The 23,729-nt window shown below is 40.6% G+C and overlaps 1 protein-coding gene across 4 annotated transcripts in view; it reads right to left on the bottom strand.

Annotated features, from left to right (window-relative positions):
* Positions 1 to 510: 510 nt before the first annotated feature.
* Positions 511 to 23,729, bottom strand: part of RGS7BP (regulator of G protein signaling 7 binding protein) — a 101,758-nt gene continuing 78,539 nt past the window's right edge. The window contains exons 5-6 of one of the 4 annotated variants that reach the window (XM_064596165.1): positions 15,462 to 15,532; positions 511 to 1,535 (exon numbers count right to left, since the gene is read on the bottom strand). In XM_064596165.1, the coding sequence (XP_064452235.1) occupies positions 1,459 to 1,535; positions 15,462 to 15,532 (148 nt within the window). In that variant the 3' untranslated portion in view covers positions 511 to 1,458. Of the gene's footprint in view, positions 4,818 to 7,809; positions 11,164 to 15,457; positions 15,533 to 23,729 lie in introns of those variants that run through there. The other 3 variants (XM_045895411.3, XM_045895418.3, XM_045895423.3) reach the window with 3 other exon arrangements.

The following is a 23,729-nucleotide window of genomic DNA, read 5'->3' as shown; positions in this document are numbered from 1 at the left end:
AATTTATAGTACACTGCCAGTTTGTATCCTTGGCTCAATTTTCTACTGGGAAGTTTGATTCTTTTTGATCATAAAATGTTATTTAGTCATGCATTCATTATTCACTCACACAATAAATATGTTTTCAGTATTTGCTTTTGTCTAGCACTGTGTTAAGTATTGAGGATATAACAGTAAGCGAAATAGACGTGGTTGCTGCTTTCTTGAACTTCCAGTGTAGTGAAGATGAACAGACAAACAAGCAATAATTTTAAAAGGGCAATGAGGAAACAATGAAATGGGAACACTTAGTTGGGAAAGTTGTAGATCATAGAAAATTCCCAAGGGTAATGGAGTTTAAGCTCTTGATATATATTAGAGATCCATGCTCTTTGTTGCATATATTTCAAATTTTGTTTTCTCTTAATTTGGTTTGTTATTTTTTACCATATAAGAGTTCCATGTTTTTAATTGGTCAAATATATCCATCTTTTTCTTTTTGGTTTCTTCCTTTGTTGTCGTGCTTAGAAAGGCTTTTTTTTTTTTAATGGTAAAATCACGTAAATATTTGTCAATATTGTCTGCTAGTCCTTTTATATGCTTATGTGCTTTAACATCTAAATCTTAACTTCACCTAGAATTTCTTTTGATGGAAGTTATGAGGTATAGGTCTAGTATTTCCCCCAATAAATGGCCAACAAGTCATCCCAAGTTATTTAGTAATCCAACCTTTTTTCACAGATTTGAAATACTATCTTTATACTGCACTCAATGCTTCTATGTTCTTGGGTTTATTTCTGATCTTTATATTTAATTATAATGATTTATTATGGGCCTATAGCATCACTGGTTTTTCTCATCCTATCTGTAGTTATATGCAAGCTGAGCATTTTGCACCTGATGACGTTCTAGAACACAAAGAAACGATAGACAGTGCTTAGGTATGTGCGTGTGGCATGGGAAGTGAGTCTGGATGATATTCTTAATCCTTTCCACTTTGAGACTTCCAGGATCTGAATTCCATATGGGATATTGTTAATCTGGCCCACTGTTTGCTGTCTAAAATAAATGAGAAGCTTTTACACCCTGTGCATTTGTTTTCCCTTCTTATTCTGAAGCTCAGCATTCGGTAGGTGGCAGTATTGTCATATAGTAAGTATCCAACAGTTAGCGGAGCACCGAGGAACAAAATCATCTGGAAGGATTTTAGAATTTCCCTAAGAGCTTTCATGAGAGGAGGCATCAGGGCTGTGCTACTTCTAAAGTCTTCTTTGTACCCTTGAACAATGGCTCAAGCAGAAGTTTGAACTGATCTGCTCCTAGAGGTGTGCAAAACATCAACGGACAGATATTTTAAAGTGATACCTCGACCCTGTGGGCATTTGCTCACGTACCTTCTCCACAAGTGCCTTTGGGCCCAGCCACTGACTGACTTAAAGCCTGGAAATGTGGTTTTAAACAATATGACTGTGGTGGGATTCAGCTGATTTTTATTTTCTTTATACTTGGTGGTATGTTTCCGATTTCCCACAAAGAACATATATTGCCTCTGTAATCTGAAAAAAAGAAAACGATGAATCAACACGGGATATTAAAATTACGGTGGTAAAACGGGTGAAGGTGTGCCAGAAAAAGTTGACATCCTTTTCCAGTTTCCGCATGTGAGTACATGCAGCGGAATGGGTTCAGTGTTCTCACCTTACCGCTGGGGATCAGCTCAGCGTTATTGCTAATCTGAAAGCGAATTACCAGCAGGAGGCCGAGACAGTAGACTTCGATCTCATGGACTACACCTGAGAAAGTCCTTTGGTAGGTGAGAGGAGAGTGGGGTCAGCTCCTAAAGAGATGCATTGGCATATCTAATGGGAGATGGTGAGCTATCTATTGCCATTACGAGCCAGTGTAGGTCATCACGACTTGGAGCACTAAATTTCACTTTAGGACCTGCTAGTGAAAGAAGGTCTATAAATCTTGGAGTGTGTCCACAGGAACTACAAAACCAATTAAAGTCTGGGAAACAGGCACTATGAATAAAAGATAAAGTGGCTGAATTTATCTACCTTAGATATGGAAAGCCTAGCTGGGGAATTAGACAAATTCCCATCCCCATGAATAGCTACTATAGCCCTCCCAGACCTGGAGGTGAGACCTGAATTTATTTATTTATTTTTTTAAAAGATTTTATTTATTTATTTGAGAGAGAGAGAATGAGAGACAGAGAGCACGAGAGGGAGGAGGGTCAGAGGAAGAAGCAGACCCCCCGCCGAGCAGGGAGCCCGATGCGGGACTCGATCCCGGGACTCCAGGATCATGACCTGAGCCGAAGGCAGTCGCTTAACCAACTGAGCCACCCAGGCGCCCCGAGACCTGAATTTATTAACAGTCTTCAGTTTGTACAAAGGACAATGGCACAGGAGGTAAGTGTTCCTTTCATACCGGACTAAGGCGAGAGTGAGCACAAATTAACCAAGCAGAAGTGATTTAGATCAAGCATTTAGAGGAGGTTGGGCTTATTGGTTAATAACTTCGCATGAATTAATGGGAACTAGATTGAGGCTAAGGGTTCAGTATAGTGGAAAGGTGGGTGAGGGCAAAGGCGGGAGCCGAGAGCGGGCCCAATTGGGCTATTTTATGATTTCTAAAACAATGGACCTTAAGTGAATTAAGCACACGGGATGAAATGAACCATACTCAAAAAAAGATATTAAACTTTTGTCAAACCTGATTTATGAAATCAGGGTTTGCAGACCAGATAAATCTGGGAGTGGTTACCTGCTTTGCAAGGGGGTATTCATTCTAAGAGTCTCTAAATAGCATATTCCAACAACCGTCTTCCAAATACTTGACTTAGAAAGTTGTGGTTTTCTCATATAACTTTCAAGGGTACCTCTTTGTACGAAGTCAGGCACACCTGTAATCGTGCGTTAATTACCAGTTCACTGGAGCACACAACTCTGGGTGCCAAGAATAAGGCCAAAACCCAGCTGGTATGATCTCAATAGAGACCTGCATAGCCTTTTGAGATCTCTTCCAACCCTCTAATCCTTTCGCTTTCAATCACAAAAGCTAGAAGATAATTCCGAGTATAATCTTCACAACATCAGATATTAGGTAATTCCGAGTATAATCTTCACAACATCAGATATTAGGTAATTCCGAGTATAATCTTCACAACATCAGATATTAGGTTGAACCATATGAAACTGCCATTTTTGTAGGTCAAAACAGTCAAACAGCAGCAATCTCATATAGGTCAATCTAATACAAGAATTATTCCAGTAGTTTGTATAACCTATCTTCATCTTCACTAAAGCTAACAGCTTTACTATATTTAGTTGCTGGGTCAAAATATTGGACATATAAATGCCTATGCACATAAGTACTGAGAAAGTATAGGGTTGGGATTAAAGATGCATCTTGGGTAAACCACTGATCAGCATCTAGCTCATCCTTTCATTGGACTAGACACTGGTGCCTCTTGTCTGACTTGAGGATTCCTCAGATTGTGGAAAGCAAGAAAAGAAGTCCAAAGGCCTGGTCTCTCAACCCATGGGAAATTCTGTTTGGGTAACGGGCCAAGGAAGAACAGGGGAAGATACAACAAAATTTGTATCATGTTACAAGTTTAGTGAGGAAGATCATAACAGAGCTGTGAGCAGAAAAACAAAGCATGTGGCCTCCTCCTTTCTAAAATATAGTATTGCTTAATGTGTCCTGCTTTCAAGATTCTAAGCTTAAGACAAGACACCAAGTACACATTGGAAAAGTCATATCTGCATAGTCATCTAAAATGAGACAAGCTTAGCTTAACTAAAAAGATTTTATTAACATAAAATGTTAAATATTTTTATGATCTGAGCTAATTCCAGCATGCCCTATAAGATTTAACACTATGCTGATGCGCAGACATCATGCTTCAGATTTCAATTAGAACAAAATATGATAATATTCAATTTTACATTTGAGGGTAATTGTATATGTTACTACACCATTTTCTAACTGGATTACTTCATTCTCCAAGAAGCTGAAAAAGACACCATTGGATCAAAAGGAAATTAGTTGCCCATATGCATTGTACGAAGGTATTAGGATTATTGTGTATTTACAAAATTTAAATACGTTTCATATATGGTTTCTGTTGCATTATAAATTAAGATATCTTTATGTAGAAGCTCTTGGATTCTGACAGAATGGAAGACTAAATGTAAATGGGTGCAGACAAAGCAATAGGTGAGGTGGTGTATGTTTGATTATAATATTATTTCTAATAATATTGATAGATTGGATTTTTGAACACAGTTTTGCAGTTTTAGATAGATTTCTATGTTTAAAGACTCTCATATATGATAAAGTGTTCACATGAGACCAGCAAGAGCTAAAGATATACTATTATACATGAAATAATTTTTCTCTGTATTATACATTTAAAAAAACTTTTAAATAATTTAAAAACCATAATTCTTGCATCTGTCATGGTATGGTTTGGAACAGACATGCACAATGTCAGCTTTAAAAATCCTTTTAAAAACAGCCTGCTTTGTGAATCTTTTTTTTTTTTTTTTCCCTTGACAGCAGCTGCTTTCAGATGTAAAATCATTTAAAAGGGTAGGGGGAGGCGAATAAAAGTAATAAGGAAGCATAGAAAACATAGTCAAAAACCAATAATTGTGGTTCAGCTGTCTGGAGGTCCTCAGGTTCTGTGATATTTTCAGGTCTTCGCAACGGTGGGTTTCCAGGAGGAATTGCCTAGCTTGAGACCAGACAACACAGCCCAAAGAACCTTCTCTTCCGTCTTCTAACCAAGGGGTAGGGAGTTAGATTTAGAAGGCTGCTGTCATCTGTGATGGGACAGAATGTACATATGAGTGAATTACAGACAAATAACCTGGGTTTTATGAATTGGCTTTAAAAATCCACCATCTTTTGCATCAAGGTTTCTTGATTCCGCACTACTGGCCGTTGCGGACCAGACCATTCTTTGCTGTTGGGGCTGTCCTGAGCACTGTGGCACATGGAGCAGCATCCCTGGTCCTACCTACTCACCAGGTACCAGTAGCAGTGCCCTACCAGCTGTGACAACCAAAAATGTCCCCAGATAGCGACGAAATGTTCTTTCTTTTGTTAGGGGGAGGGGCACGTAGCCTGCGGTTGAGAACCGCGGCTTAGAATTAAAGGTAAGCTGCTTGGAGGCGCTCTTTCAGTTGGGGGAAGGGTAGCTTTTTAGAAAGAGCCCCTGCTTTGGAGTAAGGTTGGCCTCTTTTCTAAACCCACCTCTGCTATTTCCTAGCTCTGTGACTTTGAAAATGTAACTGGAAGCTTGCTAAGCTTCAGTGTTCCCGTCTGTAAAACAGGGTTTAATAATACTTACCTTAGATGAAGATTATATGAAATAATCTATGAAAAACATGAAGCTTGGCTGGTATCCTACGTGCCTAGCACAGAGGAAGCACTCAGTAAATATAGCTACTGTTAACTATTTTCCTTTACAGAGGACTACTGTCTTGCTTCCACTCACCTACTTTACGCCACGGGAAGAAGTTTCTCAACTATTCCTTGTTGAGTCTTTGCCTACCAATTTCTACAGATTTCTGTACACAAGGGCATTCTGAGAAGATTGCCAGCTGTTGAATTTATAAGTTTTCAGTTGAAATTTTTAGCACGATGACAAGGAGAGGAAGAAATAAACCAGTAAGCCAAATTCAGTTTAGGGAGCTGGGTTTTAAAGAAATAGTGCAGCCCAAAAGAGAGGTTGGGTAGAAATAGCCTGTTGCAGCAGAACCGGCAGTCTGGTCCTAGAGGCTGGAGAGGGACCACAGGATATGCCCTGGAAATTGCCAGTGAGGGCAACACTTGGACATGATCGGAATGGAGCGAGGCGCCACAAAATGGTTGGTTGGCTCTGGTAACTGTTAGGCATCTAAGCTTTTGCCAGCCCAGAGCAGAGCTAAGGGGCTCCCTCCTTTCCCCATCCTAACCTGGAGGATACAGGACCTTGGGAAGGAGCCCAGAATCAGGAATTGGATGAAGGGGTGGATAAAGTGAAAGATGTGCCCCACTTCAAGAAAACTAGTTTGTAGATGAGGGTGGGTTTTCTTGATTACTGAGTCTAGATGCTCAGTAAACTCTCAAGAACAAAAACAAGTTCTGGCTTCCCAGTCCTCTTACGTCAATTGTGTCCTCCAAGTGGTCTTGGGCTTTTCCTTCCCTTCCCCAAAGGCTGCCATGTGTCATACTTATTTGTAAATTAGCCTCCCTCACCAAGTGGACAGTGTTGCTTGGAATGGTGCCCTATGCTATACATTTAGATAGAAACAGAGTAGCAAGTCAGAGTCAGGGAAGAAAGCAGGTGCCCCAGCTGAGCACATCAAATTAATCAAACGCAGGGCACTCTCCCGGTCCCACAGATTAACATTCTCTCTTAAGATTCATATTCCACAAATGTGGAGAAAAACAGGACGCTCTTTGTCCTTTCTGTGATGAAAAGCATTTCACTATACTCTGGATGTCAACATTTTGAGACTAAAAATAGGACATCTCTCTTTTATACTTAAACCTGCCCCAAATAGTTAAGACTCGGATAGTGTCAAACAGTACATGTGAGCCTCATTTCTCCGGAGAATCTCTCAGGGATGAATCATGGTCTATTTAGAACCGAAAGAAATGATAACTCGCTGTCTCATCAGTTTTGACCCTTACTTTTTTAATCACCAAGTGACCAACCAACTTAACCTAACTGGAAATGGCAAAGGTACAGCAGACCCTGAAGAGTAAAGAATTTCATCTTTGGGTATCTCTTTGGATACTGACTATACTTCCTGAAACACAAGTTCCCCAGGAATTCAATGGTTCCTTGAACAGACTCACCAAAACTATGAAGATATTTATAGGGAAGAAAAATCTCCTTATTTCCATTTAAGACTTGGAAGATCTATTTCCTGAATGCCCATATATCCTTCCCTTTCTCCAAACATTTAAGAGATCTGGGGAGTGACCGAATGGGTATTTATATCTTGTAAACTGCATTGCTGATGTGTATTGTTCCCACTACATGAGGAAATGTCTACTACATGTTGTATTTACCAAGAAGCTGTATATGTGTATGCTGTGGTGGGATGTTTGCTCCCATGTTCTCTTTCTTATGTATGAAGAGCACACAGGTATTATGGGATTCATATCGACTGACCTTTGTATCTGTGCATTCATTACCGTGAATCAAAAAACCTTTTGTGCTATTGAAATTCTCACTCAGCCTTCTTTTCATATCTACCTATCTCTACATAGCTAGATAGATATACACATATACATTCACTTGTGAGTGCTACACACAAACACACACACACACACACAATTCACATGAATAGGATGTGTTAGAATTGATGAGAAGGTGCTCAGATGTTAAGCAAAGGATGGGCTGCCTATTAAGGATGACTGCTGGTTTGGGGCATCTCTGTTGAGCATTTGTGACACATTTGCCTAGCTTGTCTGATCATCACCTAGGGTTGAGGTGACACAAAAGCTCAAAAATTCTTGGCAGAAATTCAGAGCAGCTTTCTACACCCTAGGAAGCTGACACCAGCAGTAAATGCTGAAATTCACCAGCAGTAAGTACGCCTAGAATGGTTTGGAGTGAATTCAACTCCAGGGAAAGATGTCTTTCCACATTGATTGAAATCCTGTCTCTGAAATTATGGGTTGCCAAAAGACTGTGAACAAAGTGGAATGTTTCCCCCACTCGTTCTCAGCTTTCTGGGCTAATTCACCTGACCTTGCTGGGAAACCTTTGATTTTTATTGTGAATGTTTGAGATTTTATAGCATCTTTTCTCCAAAGTGCATGTTCTGAGACAGCTGTAACCAAGGACAGTTTTAGATGTGAAAATGAAAAGTGGAGAAAGGGAAAGGGAGGGGAGAAAGCAGAGTAGAAAGTGAAAGAAAAGGAGAATATACAATTCAGCCATCAGCAAGTTCAAATCTTGGTCATTTGAAGCTTAATTCCTGGATACTACTAAAGCCAGGGACACCAGAATTCCCTAAGGCACAATGATACCATTTCTCTGTTGCTCAAATTTCTTTTGCTAATATAAGATTTCTCGCAAGGATGATGTGTTAAGAAACAGAAGGACATAAAAATAAGAAGTTTTCAAATAATCAACTGAGCATTTGAGTTTCAGGGTATGGTCTCAGATAGAATCAAGAGAAGTGCTCATAATGTAACTGTAGTTGCAAATTTCTATTCCAGAAAAAAAAGGAGACCTTCAGCTAACCCAGTGGTTCTCAAACATTAGCTGTATTAAGCATCATCTGAAGGTGTGTTAAACTACAGATCACTGGCCCTCCCTCCAGAGTTTCTGAATCAATAGGTCTGGGGTGGGGCCGGAGAATTTAGATTTCTTACAAGTTCCCAGAAATGCTGATGTTGCTGGTCCTGAGGCCACACTCTGAGAAGCCCTGCATTAATCAAAGGCCTTCTAAGGGCAGGTTCCATGTTATGTTGGGTGCTGGGGATTATACCTGATGGGTCCTAATTCAAAGGTAGTTCTCGGTCTCAAGGATGTTTGCTTGAGTAACTATGAAGCTTCATTAAAATGCCATAAGAGAGATACAGATACAATGCTATGAGAATTCCAAAGAGGGGAATTACTCCCAAGGGGAGAAGGAAGAAGATAATCACGGAAAATCATGGAGGTCTTGGTATTCGTGCTGGGCCACAAGGGATGAGGAGAACTTGTACATTTGATGAAGGGGGGGATGGGCTTTCTAGATGGGGAGAACAGTGTGAACAAAGTCAAGGAGGTCAGAGGCAACTTGAATTTGGGTCCAAGTAAACAGTCTAGTCCGGAATGAAGGGTGGACTGAAAGGTGTATGAGGGAGGGAATAGTACAAAACAGAAATACATAGAATTCTCTAAATATGACCGTGACTTCTCTTGCCTCTCCGGCTTTACACATGCCATTCCTTTTTCCAGAGAAGTCCTCCCTTCTTAAACAAATGCCAGTCCCTCCAAGATTAACTTGTAACTTTCTTTGACTTATTTCATAACGTTCTTCCAATTTTCTTCTCAGTCCCCTTTGTAAACTGCAGTTCTTCTCCCTCAAAACTTAAGCTGTGGTATTCCAGGGCTCTTCTCTATGCACACACTCCTTGAGTGGTGTCAACCATTCCTAAGGCTTCAATTACCATTATGCCGATGATGTTTAAATATGTATTTCCAGCCTCCCAGTTTACACATCTCACCTCAGCATAAGACTTGTACTCCTGCTATTCACCACTGAACATCGCTCTTGGAGTCCCTCCATCTCCAAAACTTCAATTGTCTTCTATCTCTACTGCTCCTCCTCTGTTCTCTCTGACTTAGTGAATAGACACCAGCATTCACCCTGCTTTCCAAGTCAGAATCTGGGTTTTATCCTTGATTCTGTCTTTTCTCTTATGCAGCCCATCCAATTGTTCATATTCTCTTTTCCGACCCCCTGGCTTTCGGTCAGACCTTAAGCGTTTCTCATCTGGATTATTGCAACTGCCTCCTAATTGAATCCCTCCAGTGGCTTCAGGATAAAGTCCAAACCTCTTAACATGAATTATAGGGGTCTTAATGATGCAGGCCCACCTACTTCTCTAGTTTTTCATGCCTCTTTTCTAACCACTTTCCCAATGAATGAAGTGCTTGTAGTTCATCAAAATGCCCTGTTTTTTCATCTCCTCATATACCTTCAATATCCAGAATCTTCTGCCTAGACTCTCTTTTTTCCCCCACCTCTTTTTTCTTTTTCTTTTTTTCATCTCTTTCTTTGGCTAACTCTGATTCATCCTCAGAAATCTCAGCTCACTTTCCAAAAAGCAATTCTCAATACCAGCAACCCTCTCCCCCATCTCACACCTTAACCCCTTACAACTCACATCGGCCTAGGTGAGAATCCCATATACCCTTGTAGTGACCTCTGTCTAGCTATTATGGCACTGTTATATTCTAAACACTGTTTCTTTGTCTGTCCAATAGTGTGTGTGTGTGTGTGTGAGTTGTTTCCAGAATTCACATGCCCTACCCCAGAAACATTATTCCAATCTCTATGAGGGGACGCCTGTCATTTCGGAAGTCTTTCCAGGTGATTCTCATCCAGTCTGTTCTGTTGAGAGAGAGAACCTCTAGAGGGAGAGATATTCCCAGCTCATGTTAGATGATTGCAGGGACACCAGATGCTAGGGTAAAACATCTGTTCTTCCTCTAGAAGAGGATGAGTAGGAATGTAACATTTGTGAGTAGGGGCTGAACATAGAGTAATGCATTAAGAAAGTGATGTGTGATCAGTGATGTGTGAATTAATTGGAGGACAGAGAGGAAGTACATATGGTATACTGAATCCTGGATGGAAAGTTGCAGAGATTACAAAAGATATGGAGCTGCTGGAGTAAAAACTACCCAGAGTAACATTCAGAGAACACCAGACTGAAGCACACAAAGTCCTTCTAGGAGGCCCTGGTGAAAGGACCTAAAAGATCATCTCTAGGCTATCGGGTGGCATAACTGCCTCATGTTCTTCAGCCAGATATCAAACCCTGCTCCATGACATGGCTAGAGTGGATATGGGGGCTCCAGACTGGAGTGGGCTGACAGTATGAATCTGGGGGAGCTGTTCCTAGATCCAATTTAGTCTGGAGTCGCACTGTCCCCAGGAGGGGACCCATTCTAGAACAGATTCAATTCCCAACGGATCCACCTCAGACCGATTTTAATGCCTGGTCTCAATGACCAAATTCTAGGCAAGAGTGAACATACAAACACACCCCACAGCATTCATTAAGTCAGAATTCTGGAAAAGGAGAAACTGTCTTTCAGGATTAATTTATTTCTGCCAACTTGTTTTGTTTGATTACAACATACATTTAGAAGATGCTTGCCCTTCACTTTCCAGTCTCCTTTTAGCCTTTGTCAGTAACCTTGCAGGCTCTCCACAGGTGGTTCCATTTGTAATCCATTTGACACAGCAAGACTATCGTAATTAATGAAGTTTCCTACAGCACTGCCAGTGACCCAGAATGTAGGACAGGAGAGGCGCTGAAGCAGTGGAAAGAACAGTGGGCTGAGAGCCAGGAGACCTGGACGTGGTCAGGAGCCTGCTGTGGGGCTGCCATAGAAGGAGGACAGCTCGCTCTTCTTTTGTGCCTCTCTGTGTCTCCAGCCTTAAACTGGAAGGATGGGAAAGAAAAGGCACTGTCTAAAAGGAGGCCATAATCACTAACCATTAAAATTCCTGCTCTTGGCTACCTTCCTTTATTTGTCACTGAAAATCACTTTACAACAAACTGTTGTCAAGTTTTGATTGTGGTAGAAAGAGGGGGAAAGATATGACTGAATCTTTAAATGCGAAAATAAATATGGAAGTTTCTGAGGTGAAGACTAGGGTGGAGCCTGGAGAACACAGGCATCTGAGCCCTTCCGGGGGAGGTTTCCCCAGTGCCTGCCTGGCAGGATCTTCACATGGTCAGGGTTTGAGGTAGGAACAAAGGAAACCAGGCGTGGTATCGTTCCCCTTTTTTTTCTCTCTGCTTCAAACACACATGTAAATGGAATAAAAAGAGAAAAGAAATAAGAAGCCAGAAAAAAACCCAGATGGCTTTCTATAATGGTTTTCATCCAGTTACAAAGATGTTTTGACAATAAGGTCCTAGAGAAAAGAACTGGAATATATTTTTCCACATTTCACCCCACACTGTTTCTTGGATATGTTCACCTACACCCATAGAATTAACAGATCAGCTGCAAAAGAATTCCAGGAAGGTCATGGGAAAGCTCCTATGGTCTAGCTTGGTATACAGAGTCAGACAGAAGAATCTGGCTGATTTGTTCATTAAAATGGTGCTATATGCATCTGCTAAAAAATGTTCCCAGAGGGACACAAGAGACTTGCTCTCCTTCCCTCAGGCTTTCTCAGACCCTCTGGTTCAGACTCACAACCCCCTGTCTCCACTGGTCAGCTTTAAGTGGCATCATGCTATGATTCCCATGAAACCCGTAAAGAACGGAGATGTGGCATCTCATGCCGAGGGTCCCATTTTTCCCCTAAGTGAAGAAACCTGAATTTACCTGAATTGAAGCCTTCACCTCAATTTTTTATTCTTTTTATTCAAAATTCTATTGCATCATTCCCTCCTAACAGGTCCTTGGATCTCCTAGCTTTTTCCTTTTCATGCTCTACACAGATTTAGGGCCCTTTTCCCTCATGTTTTTACTCACAGTATCAATCATTTATTATTATTATTACATTTTGAAAATGTATTTAAAATTCTACTTTTTCCTGTTTATAAAAGAATACAAAGTCACACAAAATATTTCTACTCTTTATGATTATAAAAATGTCCCACGTAATTAAACTGAAATTTCTGTTTTTCCGTTAATGCATGCTTCAGGAACCGTTGGATGTATTTTCATGAAATGTGGAGGGGACGTTTTGGATGGTTTGATTTACACTAGAAAGTACAGGGCTCACATGCCATTTACTCTGCACGCCCTGGCAGGCGTTCTCCTGAGCAGCTGATGGTGAGGTATAGGGAGGGGCCTCCATGCTGCCCCAGGGGGACTTGCCAAACATATAAAGAAACAGAACAGCTTCAGACATGAACTCTAACTCCAAAGTCCCAGGGACCAATGTTCTGTACTGCGGGCTCCAGATCAACGAGCAGAAGCTGGGGCTGTTCTGTTGGATGATGATGGGGCATTCTCCTGAGCTGGGCTGGCTGGGCTGGCTGGTAAAGAATACCGGTACCAGCAACAGTCATCACAACAAAGCATCTGTCCAGGTCGGGAGCAGACACAAGACCTGCGGTGCTTCATTTAAGCCCCAACAGCCCCCTGAAGTAAGTAATGCTCTTATCTCCTTTTCAGGGATGAGGAAATTGACATCGCTGGATGTTAAACAGATTTTTCCAGGGCACAAAGTTGCTAAGTGGCAGAGCCAGCATTTGAACCCAAGGATCGGCCTTCATCTAAAGGCCCCGGTCCCCACCACCATGCGCATTTCTAGCAACAATCTTCCAGGCTGTGGCCGGAGGGCTCTCTCCTCACTACACCCTATCTGCTTCCAGAAACTACCACAAGGTCTCCACTGCACTACACCGAGGGCGCAAGCCCGTTAGTCTGATCCCAGGCCCTGCAGGGGTGCTTCCAGGTAGCTGACTGATGCTCCACACCCCTGCGTCTTGTCTTCTGACACCCTGCCTCTATCCCATGCCGCTCAGGCCACACTACTTCTCGGCCTCTTCACCTGGCGTTCTCACTTCCACCTCTCCACCTTCTGCCAAGCCGCTCCCCGAGCCAACAGGCTCTCCAGCTCTGCTACCAAATCGTCTCAGAGCCAGGCAGCACCCTGACCTCCCTCTGCTTTGCTCAGTGAAAAGCAGAGGAGTTTCTTTCTTACTCTAAAAACCCTTTCCCCACCCTCTACGTAGCCCTCTCTCAAGCGGACGCTTCCTGGCAGGTGCTCGGCCCACGCGTGCTCAGTGACAGTGCTGATGATGGTCCTTCGTACAGATCATCAGCCCCCGGGGCTGCAAAGTTGGGCGCAGATTTAACAAACATTTATTGTGTATGCTGGGTGTCGTTCTGGGCATTGCTCTAGGTACAGAAGATACAATAATAGTTAACAGAAACATGTAGAGGCCCTTCCCTCGTGGAAGTTACAATCTAGTGAAAATACCTTCTCTATTTCTGTGTTACGGTGTATATTCCCATAGGATAGCTCTGGAGACAGACTGTCTGGGATCACATCCCAACCTTTCTACTTACAGTTCTGTGTGACCTTGGCTGAGTTAGTTAACTCTCTTTGCCTCAGTTTCCTGTCAATTGGGAAACATTAATAGCATTTCCCTCAAAGACCTTACGAGAATTAAATAAGTTAACAGAGTTAATACATGCGAAGTATTTAGGATAGTGGTTTGTGATATTGTGATTTATAATAAGGCATGTCTTTGGTTTTCCACCTCATTCCTGGCTCAAAGCTCCTAAATCCCTTGGAATTTCCTAAGGGATGATAGCAAGAAAGGTGTCTTTTGTTATGTTAATGAGATACTTTCAAAAACTGCCTAAGGATGGGGGCTGGTTGCTAGGGGAACCAAAAGTGTGATTAGAGGGTTGGAACTTTCAGTCCCAAACCCAAGCTCCGGGGAAGGGAGATGAACTGAAGATTGAGTTCATCACCAACGGCCCGTGATTTAATCAGTCACACCTGTGTAATGAAGCCTCCCACAAACCAACAAAGGACAGGTTCGGAGACCTTCCGGGTTGGTGAACAAGTAGAGACCTGCGAAGTGGGGTGCACTGGGGGAGGGATGGAATCTGCTTGCCCTTCCCCATACCCTACGCTTGCATCTGACATCTGGCTGTTCCTGAGTTATATCCTTTTGTGATAACTGGTGATCTAGTAAGTAAAATGTTTCTCTGAGTTCTATGATCCACTGTAGCAAATTAACCGAAGCCATGGAGGGGCTCCTTGGAACTTCCAACCTGTACATCTCAAGTGGTGGGGGAGGGCAATCTTGTAGCCCTTAATTTAGGGGATCTGGTGCTGTCCTCCAGGTCATCTCAGAATGCAGATGAATTGCAGGACACCGTACTGGTGTCCACGAATTGCTTGGTGGTGTGGAAAAGGGCTCCCACACATTGGAATTGGGTGCAGAATCACAGTGGCACACTGTAAAGTCTCAATATGTGTTAATTATTATTACTTCTTTTAGATAATTAAACATCTAGATGGCATAAGTCTTTCTTTGGAGATTTCTTTCTTTTTTTTTTTTTTTAAAGATTTTATGTATTTATTGAGAGAGAGAAAGAGTGCCCTGCGGGGAGGGTGAGGGGCAGAGGGAGAGAGAATTTCAAGCTGACTCCACCCTGAGCATGGAGCCTGAGCAGGGCTCCATCTGAGGATCCTGAAATCAGGACCTGAGTGGAAATCAAGAGTCGATCGCGTAAGCCACCTAGGTGCCCTCTGTTTGGAAATTTCTTAAGTGTCCTCCTCTAGGCTGTAAACTTTTTTTTTAAATTTAAATTCAGCTAATTAACATATAATGTATTACTGGTTTCAGAGGTAGAGGTTAGTGATTCCTCAGTCTTAAATGATACCCAGTGCTCATTACATCAAGTGCCCTCCTTAATGTCCAACTTCTTAAAGTCAAGGGCCAAGTCTTCAGTTGTTTTGTGTTTGCCACACCTGGTATAGTGCTTTCCAGGGCTTGTTAATGAATACATGCTCTTGCCTGACAGGGCCAGTGGAAGAGGCCTCTGAGGGTCAGAGTGTACCTCAACTCTCCTCAGAGCACAACTGTGTTTGCCTGCGGGGCTCCATTTTCATTATTGTATCTTCTTGAAGAGAGAGGAATGTATATTCAGTGACTTCTATTGTTTGTGTAAAACAAATTTGTAATTTCTCAAGGAACAAGTCCCAAGGTTATCAGGTTAAAAACATCCTCTGCCTCAAAATGACAAGACTTACCTTGATTTTTCAATGGTAAAGGCATAGTTTCCCTGAGTTTGCTTAAAAGGTTTTTCATTTCTCGCATGTCTCTGTAAAAGTGATAAAAAGAAGAAAAAAATCAGCTGTGAATTTTTGAAGTGCAATCCCAAACAGTCTGTTCTATGAGACAATTGAGAGATGAGAGTCTGTGCTTAATTGTACTAGCTTTAGTTTCCAGTAGGCAAATGTTGAATTTATTTTGCTTTTATAAGAAAAAAAATCTGAGACTGATGGTTTTGGAAGGAATGAGAACTACTCTGGCAAACATTTCCACAGGGCATTCTGCTCTAGGAGCCTTCTCTGCCTTCGGTTGGACCTGGCTGAGATCAGAGAAGAGTCTCTGATAACAAGGCCAGTATCGCAGATTTCTAAGAGGGAGGTCAAGGACATGCAACTAGTGTAACAGGGGTACTCTGGGCAAAACTGAGGCTGGGTGATGTTGCTCTCAGGCTTTAAGGTCAGATAGCTGTTGTGGTTGTACTGGTTCACTTGCTATTGTCTCATGATTGAAATTCAGTGTAACATAGGTGTTAGGGATTCACAAGGTTCAGCATTGATTGAAGTGACTTGGAATAATGGGAAACTGACGAATTCTAAAATCTTCAGAGAAGAGCTCTTCACGATGGGGTGGGGGGCGTGGAGAGGGAGAAGGAGGGAAAGAGAAGCACCTGGGACAGATGGACAAATGGACCTTCCTGTAGCTTCTCCCATGCAGGTAAGCCACTGCATCCTTCCAACATCTCCGCTCTCTCATCTTGGAATATATGTGATCCTAAAACCACCCAACTGTGGAGCAGGAAGCCATACCAGGGGGCTTCTAGTTTGGGATAGGAATCAGTTGGGACTTTTCAAATCCTTGGGGCAGTAGTTCTCCACATGTTCTGGTGGTCATCCCCTGGACTTAGTACTCTTGAAATCACAGGACGTAGTGGTCGATTTCATTTATAAGGGCAAAAATCAGATACATCTTTTAGTTAGCTCTAGAATAGGCAAGCAATAGCAGCAGGTACTAAGGATTTAATAAAGTTTTGGGGGGAGAATAATCTGAAAGTTGAGGAAATTCTATCTACTAACTTATTTTTCTTTTGCTATATGAAGAAAAAGAATCACCATTTAATTTTAGGTATGAAATAGGGACCCTCAGTTCCTTTCTTTTTTTAAGTAGGCTCCTCACCCAATGTGGGGCTTGAACTCACAACCCTGAGATTAAGAGTTGCATGCTGTACCAACTGAGCCAACCAGGCGCCCCTGTGTATTTCTTGATACACAGCTGTTCTCTTGAGTATGGGTTGAGGACTACTTGTCCTGGGGGAGGCCAGAGACCCCATAGGGTCTCTCCTTAAGTATTGGCTAACATGTAAAAAGGAACTCTTTCCCAGGAATAGCTGATTGGAAAAGGAGAAGAAAGCAGCCTTGTGGGTCAGGTGTAGAAATAAGCCCATAAAAACAATTGGAATTCTTTTCCATAAGTATGAGGATATGTCTGTGGGGCACGGATGCTGACGAGCCCCAAAGGGTATTTCTAGAGAGAAAAGGTGAGAGTGGGGGATTGGGAAAAAGAAGGGCAGGGCCCTTACATCCAGAAGTGCAAGGGGCATATTCTGATTTCCTGTAAAATTCTCAAGGGTGGATGGGATGGGAGGTGGACGGGCACATGGTGGGAATGGGTCAGGAATGCAATATGTGAGACTGAGGCAAGGTCTCTCTGGAAAGCACCAATTCCCAGGCGTGGTGCTGCACAGGAGAATCATCATGTGCCAGGACCCCACCCCATGAGAGCCTGATATAGCTGGTTTCTGGGGATGGGGCTCAGGAATCAGTGTTTTTAAAAAGCCCTTCTGGTGATTTTAATGTGCAGTCCAGTGTGAGACGCACTGATCTCTTAGGCAGAGAGAGGGAGAACTTAGGAAGCTGCCTTACCAGATCAGGTCTCTTGTGCCTACTTGTCTCAGTCATTCCCACCTCCTTGGACCTGAATCTGGACTTTAAGGCTGAACTTCAAAACTGTGGGCTATAGTCTTCTTTTTTTAAAAATTGAGGTAAAATTGGTATATAACATTATTTAAGCTTCAGGTGTGCAACATTGTAAGTTTCCATCTGTATGTACTACAAAGTGATCACCACTACAAGTCTAGTTATGATGCATTACCCTAAAACTGACCCCCTTCAACCATTTGACCCACCTCCATCCCCCCCATCCTTCCCCTCTGTAATCATCTATCTGCTCTCTTGTATCTATAAGTTTGTTTTTGTTTTGTTTTCCTTTATAGATTCCAGATATGAGTGGAATCATATGGTATTTGTTTTCCTCTGTGTGACTTATTTCACTTAGCATAATAACTTCACGGTCTGTCCATGTTGTTGCAAATAGCAAGCTGAGTAGATTCCATTATAGCACACACACACACACACACATACACTGCATCTTCTTTTTCCATTCATCCATTGATGAACATTTAGGTTGTTTCAATTTCTTGGTTATTGTAAATAATACAGCAATGAACAGAGGGGTGCATGTATAGTTTTGAATCAGAATTTTTGTTTTCTTTGGATAAATACCTAGACATGGAATAGCTGGATCATATGGTAGTCCTATTTTTATTTTTTTTTGAGAAATATCCATACTGTTTTCCATAGTGGTTGTGCCAGTTTACATTCCCATCAATTGGGTATGAGAGATCCCTTTTTTTCCACATCCTCCCCAGTATTTGTTATTTCTTGTCTTTTTGGTACTAGCTCTTCTAACTGGTGGGAGGCGATACCTCATTGTGGTTTTGATTTGCATTTTCCCGATGACTAGTGATGTTGAACATCTTTCTGTGTGCCTGTGGGCCATCTATATGTCTTTTCTGAAAAAATGTCTATTCAGATCCCCTGACCATTTTTTAATTGGATTGTTTCTTTTTGTTGTTGTTGTATGAGTTCATTATATATTTTGGATCTTAATCCTTTGTTGGATATATGATTTGCAAAAATCTCCCATTCAGTAGATCACATTTTTGTTTTGATGACCTTTTCTTTCACTATGCAAAAGATTTTCAGTTTGATGTAATCCCATTTGTTTATTTTTGCTTCTGTTTCCCTTGCCTTTGGAATCAGATGCACAAAAAATATCACTAAGATTCATGTTGAGGGGCTTACTGTGTATGTGTTCTTCTAGGAATTTTATGGTTTCAGATCTTACATTCAGGTTTTTAATCCATTTTGAGTTAATTTTTGAAGATTAACTGGAATTTTGATAAGGATTGCACTGAATCTGTAGATTGCTTTGGGTAGTATGGACATTTTAACTCTATTCTTCCAATCCATGATCATGGAATTTTTTTTCCCATTTATTTATGTCTTCATTTTCTTTCATCAGTGTCTTACAGTTTTCAGTGTGTAGGTCTTTCAACTTGGTTAAATTTATTCCTGGGTTTTTGATGCAATTTAAATGGAATTATTTTCTTAATTTCTCTTTCTGATAATTTGTGATTAGTATATACAAATGCCAAAGATTTCTGTGTGTTGATTTTTGTATCCTGGTACTTTACTGAATTCATTTATTAGTTCTAACCATTTTTTTGTTGGAGTCTCTTAGGTTTTCTTAGTATCACATCATCTGCAGATAGAGACAGTTTTGCTACTTCCTTTATCATTGGATTTTTTTTTTTTAATTTTTCTTGCCTAATTATTTTGGTTGGGATGTTCAATACTATGTTGAATAAAAGTGGTAAGTGGCCATTTTTGTCTTATTCCTGATATTAGAGGAAAAACTTTCAGCTACTCACCATTGACTGTGATGTTAGCTGTGGGTTTGTCATATATGGCCTTTATTATGTTGAGATATGTTCCCTCTATGCCCACTTGGTTGAGTTTTTATTAAAAATGGTGTTGGATTGTGTCAAATGCTTTTTCTGTAGCTATTGAGATGATACATTTTGTTAATGCGGTGTGTCGCGTTGATTGATTTGCAGATGTTGAACCATCTTTGTATCCTTGGAATCAGTCACACTTGATCATGGTGTATGGTCCTTTTATTTTATTGTATTCAGTTTGCTAATATTTTTTTTGAAAATTTATACATTAATATTCATCAGTGATATTGACCTACAATTTTCTTTTTTTGTGATGTTCTTCTCTGATTTTGGTATCAGGGTCATGCTAGCCTCATAAAATGACTTTGGAAGTGTTTCCTCCTCTTTAATTTTTTGGAAGAATTTGAGAAGGATAGGTATTAAATCTTGGAATGTTTACTAGAATTCACTTGTGAATCTGTCTGTTCCTGGACTTGTGTTTGTTGGGACATTTTTGATTACTGATTCAATCTCCTTACCAGTAATCAGTGTGTTCAGATTTTCTATTTCTTCATGATTCAGTCTTGGAAGAGTGTATGTTTCTAAGAATTTACCCATTTCTTCCAGATTGTCCACTTTGTTAGCGTATAATTGTTTGTAATAGTTTTTATGGTCCTTTGTATTTCTGTGATGTCAGTTGTAAATTCTGCTCTTTCATTTCTGATTTTATTTATTAGAACCTTCTCTCTTTTTTCTTGGTCTAGTCTAGACTTCTCTAGTCTAGATAAAGGTTTTTGAGTTTCTTTTATCTTTTCAAAGAACCAGCTCTTAGTTTCATTGATCTTTTCTATTAATTTTTAGGTCTCTATTTCATTTCTTTCCACTCTGTATTTATTATTTCCTTCTTTCTACTGAATTTGGACTTTGCTTGTTTTTTTTTTTTCCCCTAGCTCCTGTAGGTGTAAAGTTAGATTGATTATTTGAGATTTTTCATGCTTATGGAGGTAAGTCTGCTATGATTTTCCCTCTTAGATCACTTTTGCTACATCCCACAGATTTTGGTATGTCATAATTCTGTTTTCATTAGTCTCTAGGTTTTTTTTTTTTATTTCTTCATTGACATCTTTGATGACTTGTTGGTTGTTTAAAAGCATGTTGTTTTATCTCCACATTTTTGTGTTTTTTTTCCAGCTTTCTTTTTGTAATTGACTTCTGGTTTCATACCACTGTAGTCAGAAAAGATACTTGATATTTAAAAGTGGTATGTCTTTTTGTTGGATTGACCCTTTTACATTATGTAATGCCCTTCTTTGTCTATTATTACAGTCTTTGTTTTAAAGTCTACTTTGTCTATTATGAATATTCCTACACCAGCTTTCTATTCATTTCCATTTGCATGAAATATCTTTGTTCATCCCTTCAAGTTCAGTCTGTGTGTGTCCTGAAGTGAGTCTCTTGTAGGTAGCATACAGATGGGTCTTATTTTTATGTATCCCTTCAGCCACTCTATGTCTTTTGATTGGAAAGTTTAGTCCATTTACATTTGAAGTAACTATAGGTAAGTAATTATTGCCATTTTGTTGATTGTTTTCTGGCTGTTTTTGTAATTCCTCTCTGTTTCTCTCTTTTTTCTCTCTTACCTTGTGGTTTGATGGCTCTCTTTAGTGTTTTGTTTAGATTCTCTTCTCATTTTCTTGTGTGTGTGTGTGTGTGTGTTTTCAAAGATTTTATTCATTCATTTGAGAGAGAGGGAGACAGAGAGAGCACAAGCAGGGAGAGAGGGAGAGGGAGAAGCAGGCTCCCTGCTGAGCAGGGAGCCCAATATGGGGCTCGATCCCAGGACCCCAGGATCATGACTTGAGCCTAAGGCAGATGCTTAACTAACTGAGCCACCCAGGCACCTCTTTGTGTTTTTATGGTAAGTTTTTGCTTCATGGCTTGCCATAAAGTTCACATGTAAGTTCCTATGTATATAATGGTCTGTTTTGAGTTAATAGCAACATTCCAAAACTTTACATTTCTTCTACCCCTGCCATTTTATGTTTTTGATGTCACATTTTACATCTTTTAATTTTATGCATTCTTTAATTCTTGTAGTTTCAGTTAACTGTATTATGTTTGTCTTTAAACCTTCATAGTTGCTTTATAAGTGATTGATTCACTACTTTTACTATATGTTTACCTTTTCCAGGAGGATTTCATATATATTTCCTTGTTATTAATTAGTGCCATTTCTTTTCAGTTTAGAGAAGTCCCTTTAACATTTATTGTGATGCTGGGTCAGTGGTGATGAGCTCCTTTATAGCTTTTGCTTATCTGGAAAACTCTTAATCTCGCCCTCAATTTTTTTTTTTTTTTTAAGTAGGCTCCACACTGAGTGCAGAGCCCAATGTGGGGCCCGAACCCATGAACCCAAGATCAAGACCTGAGCCTAGATCAAGAGTCGGACACTCAACCAGCTGAACCACCCAGGATCCCTTCTCCCTCAATTTTGAATAATAACTTGCTGAGAATTCTTGGTGAATTTTTTTTCCTTTCAGCACTTTGAATATGTTATGCCACCCTCTTCTGGATTGCAAAATTTCTGTTGAAAAATCTGCTGGCATACTTATGGGGTTTCTCTTGCTGCTTTTAAGATTCTCTCTTTAACTTTTATAATTTTAATTATTATTAAAATTACCATTTTAATTCTAGCGTCTCTTTTTGTGGATCTCTTTGTTTCATTTTGTTCAGGACTTTCTGTGCTTCTTAAACCTGGATTTCTTCCCCAGATTAAAAAAGTTTTCAACTACTATTTCTTCAAATAAGTTTTCTGGCCTTTTTTCTCTATCTTTCCTTTCTGGAATCTTGATAAGGCAAACATTATTCCATTTGATGTCTCAGAGGTCCCTTAAATTATCTTCATTCTCTACAATTCTTTTTTCTTTTTGCTCTTCTGCTCAGGTGACTTCCATTGCTTTCTCTTCTAGCTTGCTGATCAGATTTTTGGCTTCATCCAGTCTGCTCTTGAACCCCTTCAGTATACTTTTCAGTTTAGTTATTGTATTCTTCAGCTCTGTAACTACTCTTTAGAACTTTCTTATATTTACTGTCTCTTTGTTGAGGATTTCCATATTCATCCATTCTTCTGAGTTCACTGAGTATCTTTATGACTATTACTTTAATCCTTATCACATAGGTTGCTTATGTCTGTTTCATTAATATTTTTCTCTGATATTTTATCTTGTTTTTTTGTTTGAAACATAATGTTTTGTTGAAACACTTTGTCTTATTCTCTGTGTTTGTTTGTATGTATTAGTCAAATTCACTACCCCTTCCAATATTGGAAGAATGTCTTTGGGCAGGAGAGGTCATGTGGAACCCAGATATGCAATCCCCTCTGACCACTGGAACTAGGCGCTCAAGGATTTTCCTCAATATGGACTGCACACACCCATCTGCTGTGGCAGGGTTGTATCTGTGGTATGGGGGTGGGTGGGATTGGCCCTTGGTCTGGCTGTGACATGTGGTTTTGCTCTGATGGTGTGTGGGATTCTCACCTGAGCATGCCCACCAGCTCTAATAGGTTAGAGGGATAGTTCCAAAATGGTGCCCACCAGCACCAAACTTAGCAAGGTAGGAAGAGGTCACATATATAGTGGCTGCCATTGTCTCTGTCTCTATATAAGGTCCCAACACTTTCCTGCCTCTCTGGGAAGTGCTTTAAGATTAGTAAGTTGGTTTCCTTCACATACGATCTAGGAACTTTTCAAATTCATGTTTTTGTGCTGGTTCCCAGGGCAAGCAAATCTGTGCATGAGTCCTTAAGAGTGGGTTCTCCATTCCCTTCAGTTTTATAGTTATCCTGGATATAATCCTCATTGGCTTTCAAAGTCTGGTATTTAGGGTGTCTCATATCTCTCATGCAGGGCCTAAGGGTTGGAAGCCTGACATGGAGCACAGACCCCTCACTTCTTAGGAAAAAGTTCTGTACTTTTGAGACCCTTCCTGATTGTGGATCCCAGCACTTATGGTGGAGTCTTTTTTGGCAAGGCAGGGTCTTTGCTTCTCCTATCTCAGTGCTGTCCTTTTTGTCCTTTGTTGTGGAGGCTCTGGTCATCCAATTTGCTGGTCTTTTTCAGAGGAAATTATTATTGTATATTTGTTGGGTCCATGGGAGGGAGTGAGTTCACATCTTACGACACCATCTTGAACCTAACTGCACCCTCTCTTATTTTTATTGCCAGCCATAGCTTGCTTTCTTACAAGCTCAAAAGGCTTAGATATAGTTGCTGTGCAAGGTGCCTGAAAGGGAAAGTGTCTTTGCTGATGGATTATGCCCTGATCATGGCACTCTGGCAGATATTTCTTCCTGGGAATAGAGCAAAGCATTTTCTATTTCATAAATTAAGATAAATCATTCCCTCACCATTTGTCTATAGCTGTATCAGACCGTGCCAAACAGCTTTATTGTTTGAATTGTTAGATTTCC

The sequence above is a fragment of the Mirounga angustirostris genome, unplaced genomic scaffold (genome assembly GCF_029215605.1).
Source record: "Mirounga angustirostris isolate CCGP_5_RB_7025 unplaced genomic scaffold, mMirAng1.0.hap1 SCAF_7, whole genome shotgun sequence".
NCBI lineage: Eukaryota > Metazoa > Chordata > Mammalia > Carnivora > Phocidae > Mirounga > Mirounga angustirostris.
This window is presented reverse-complemented; position numbering and strand designations above follow the sequence as displayed.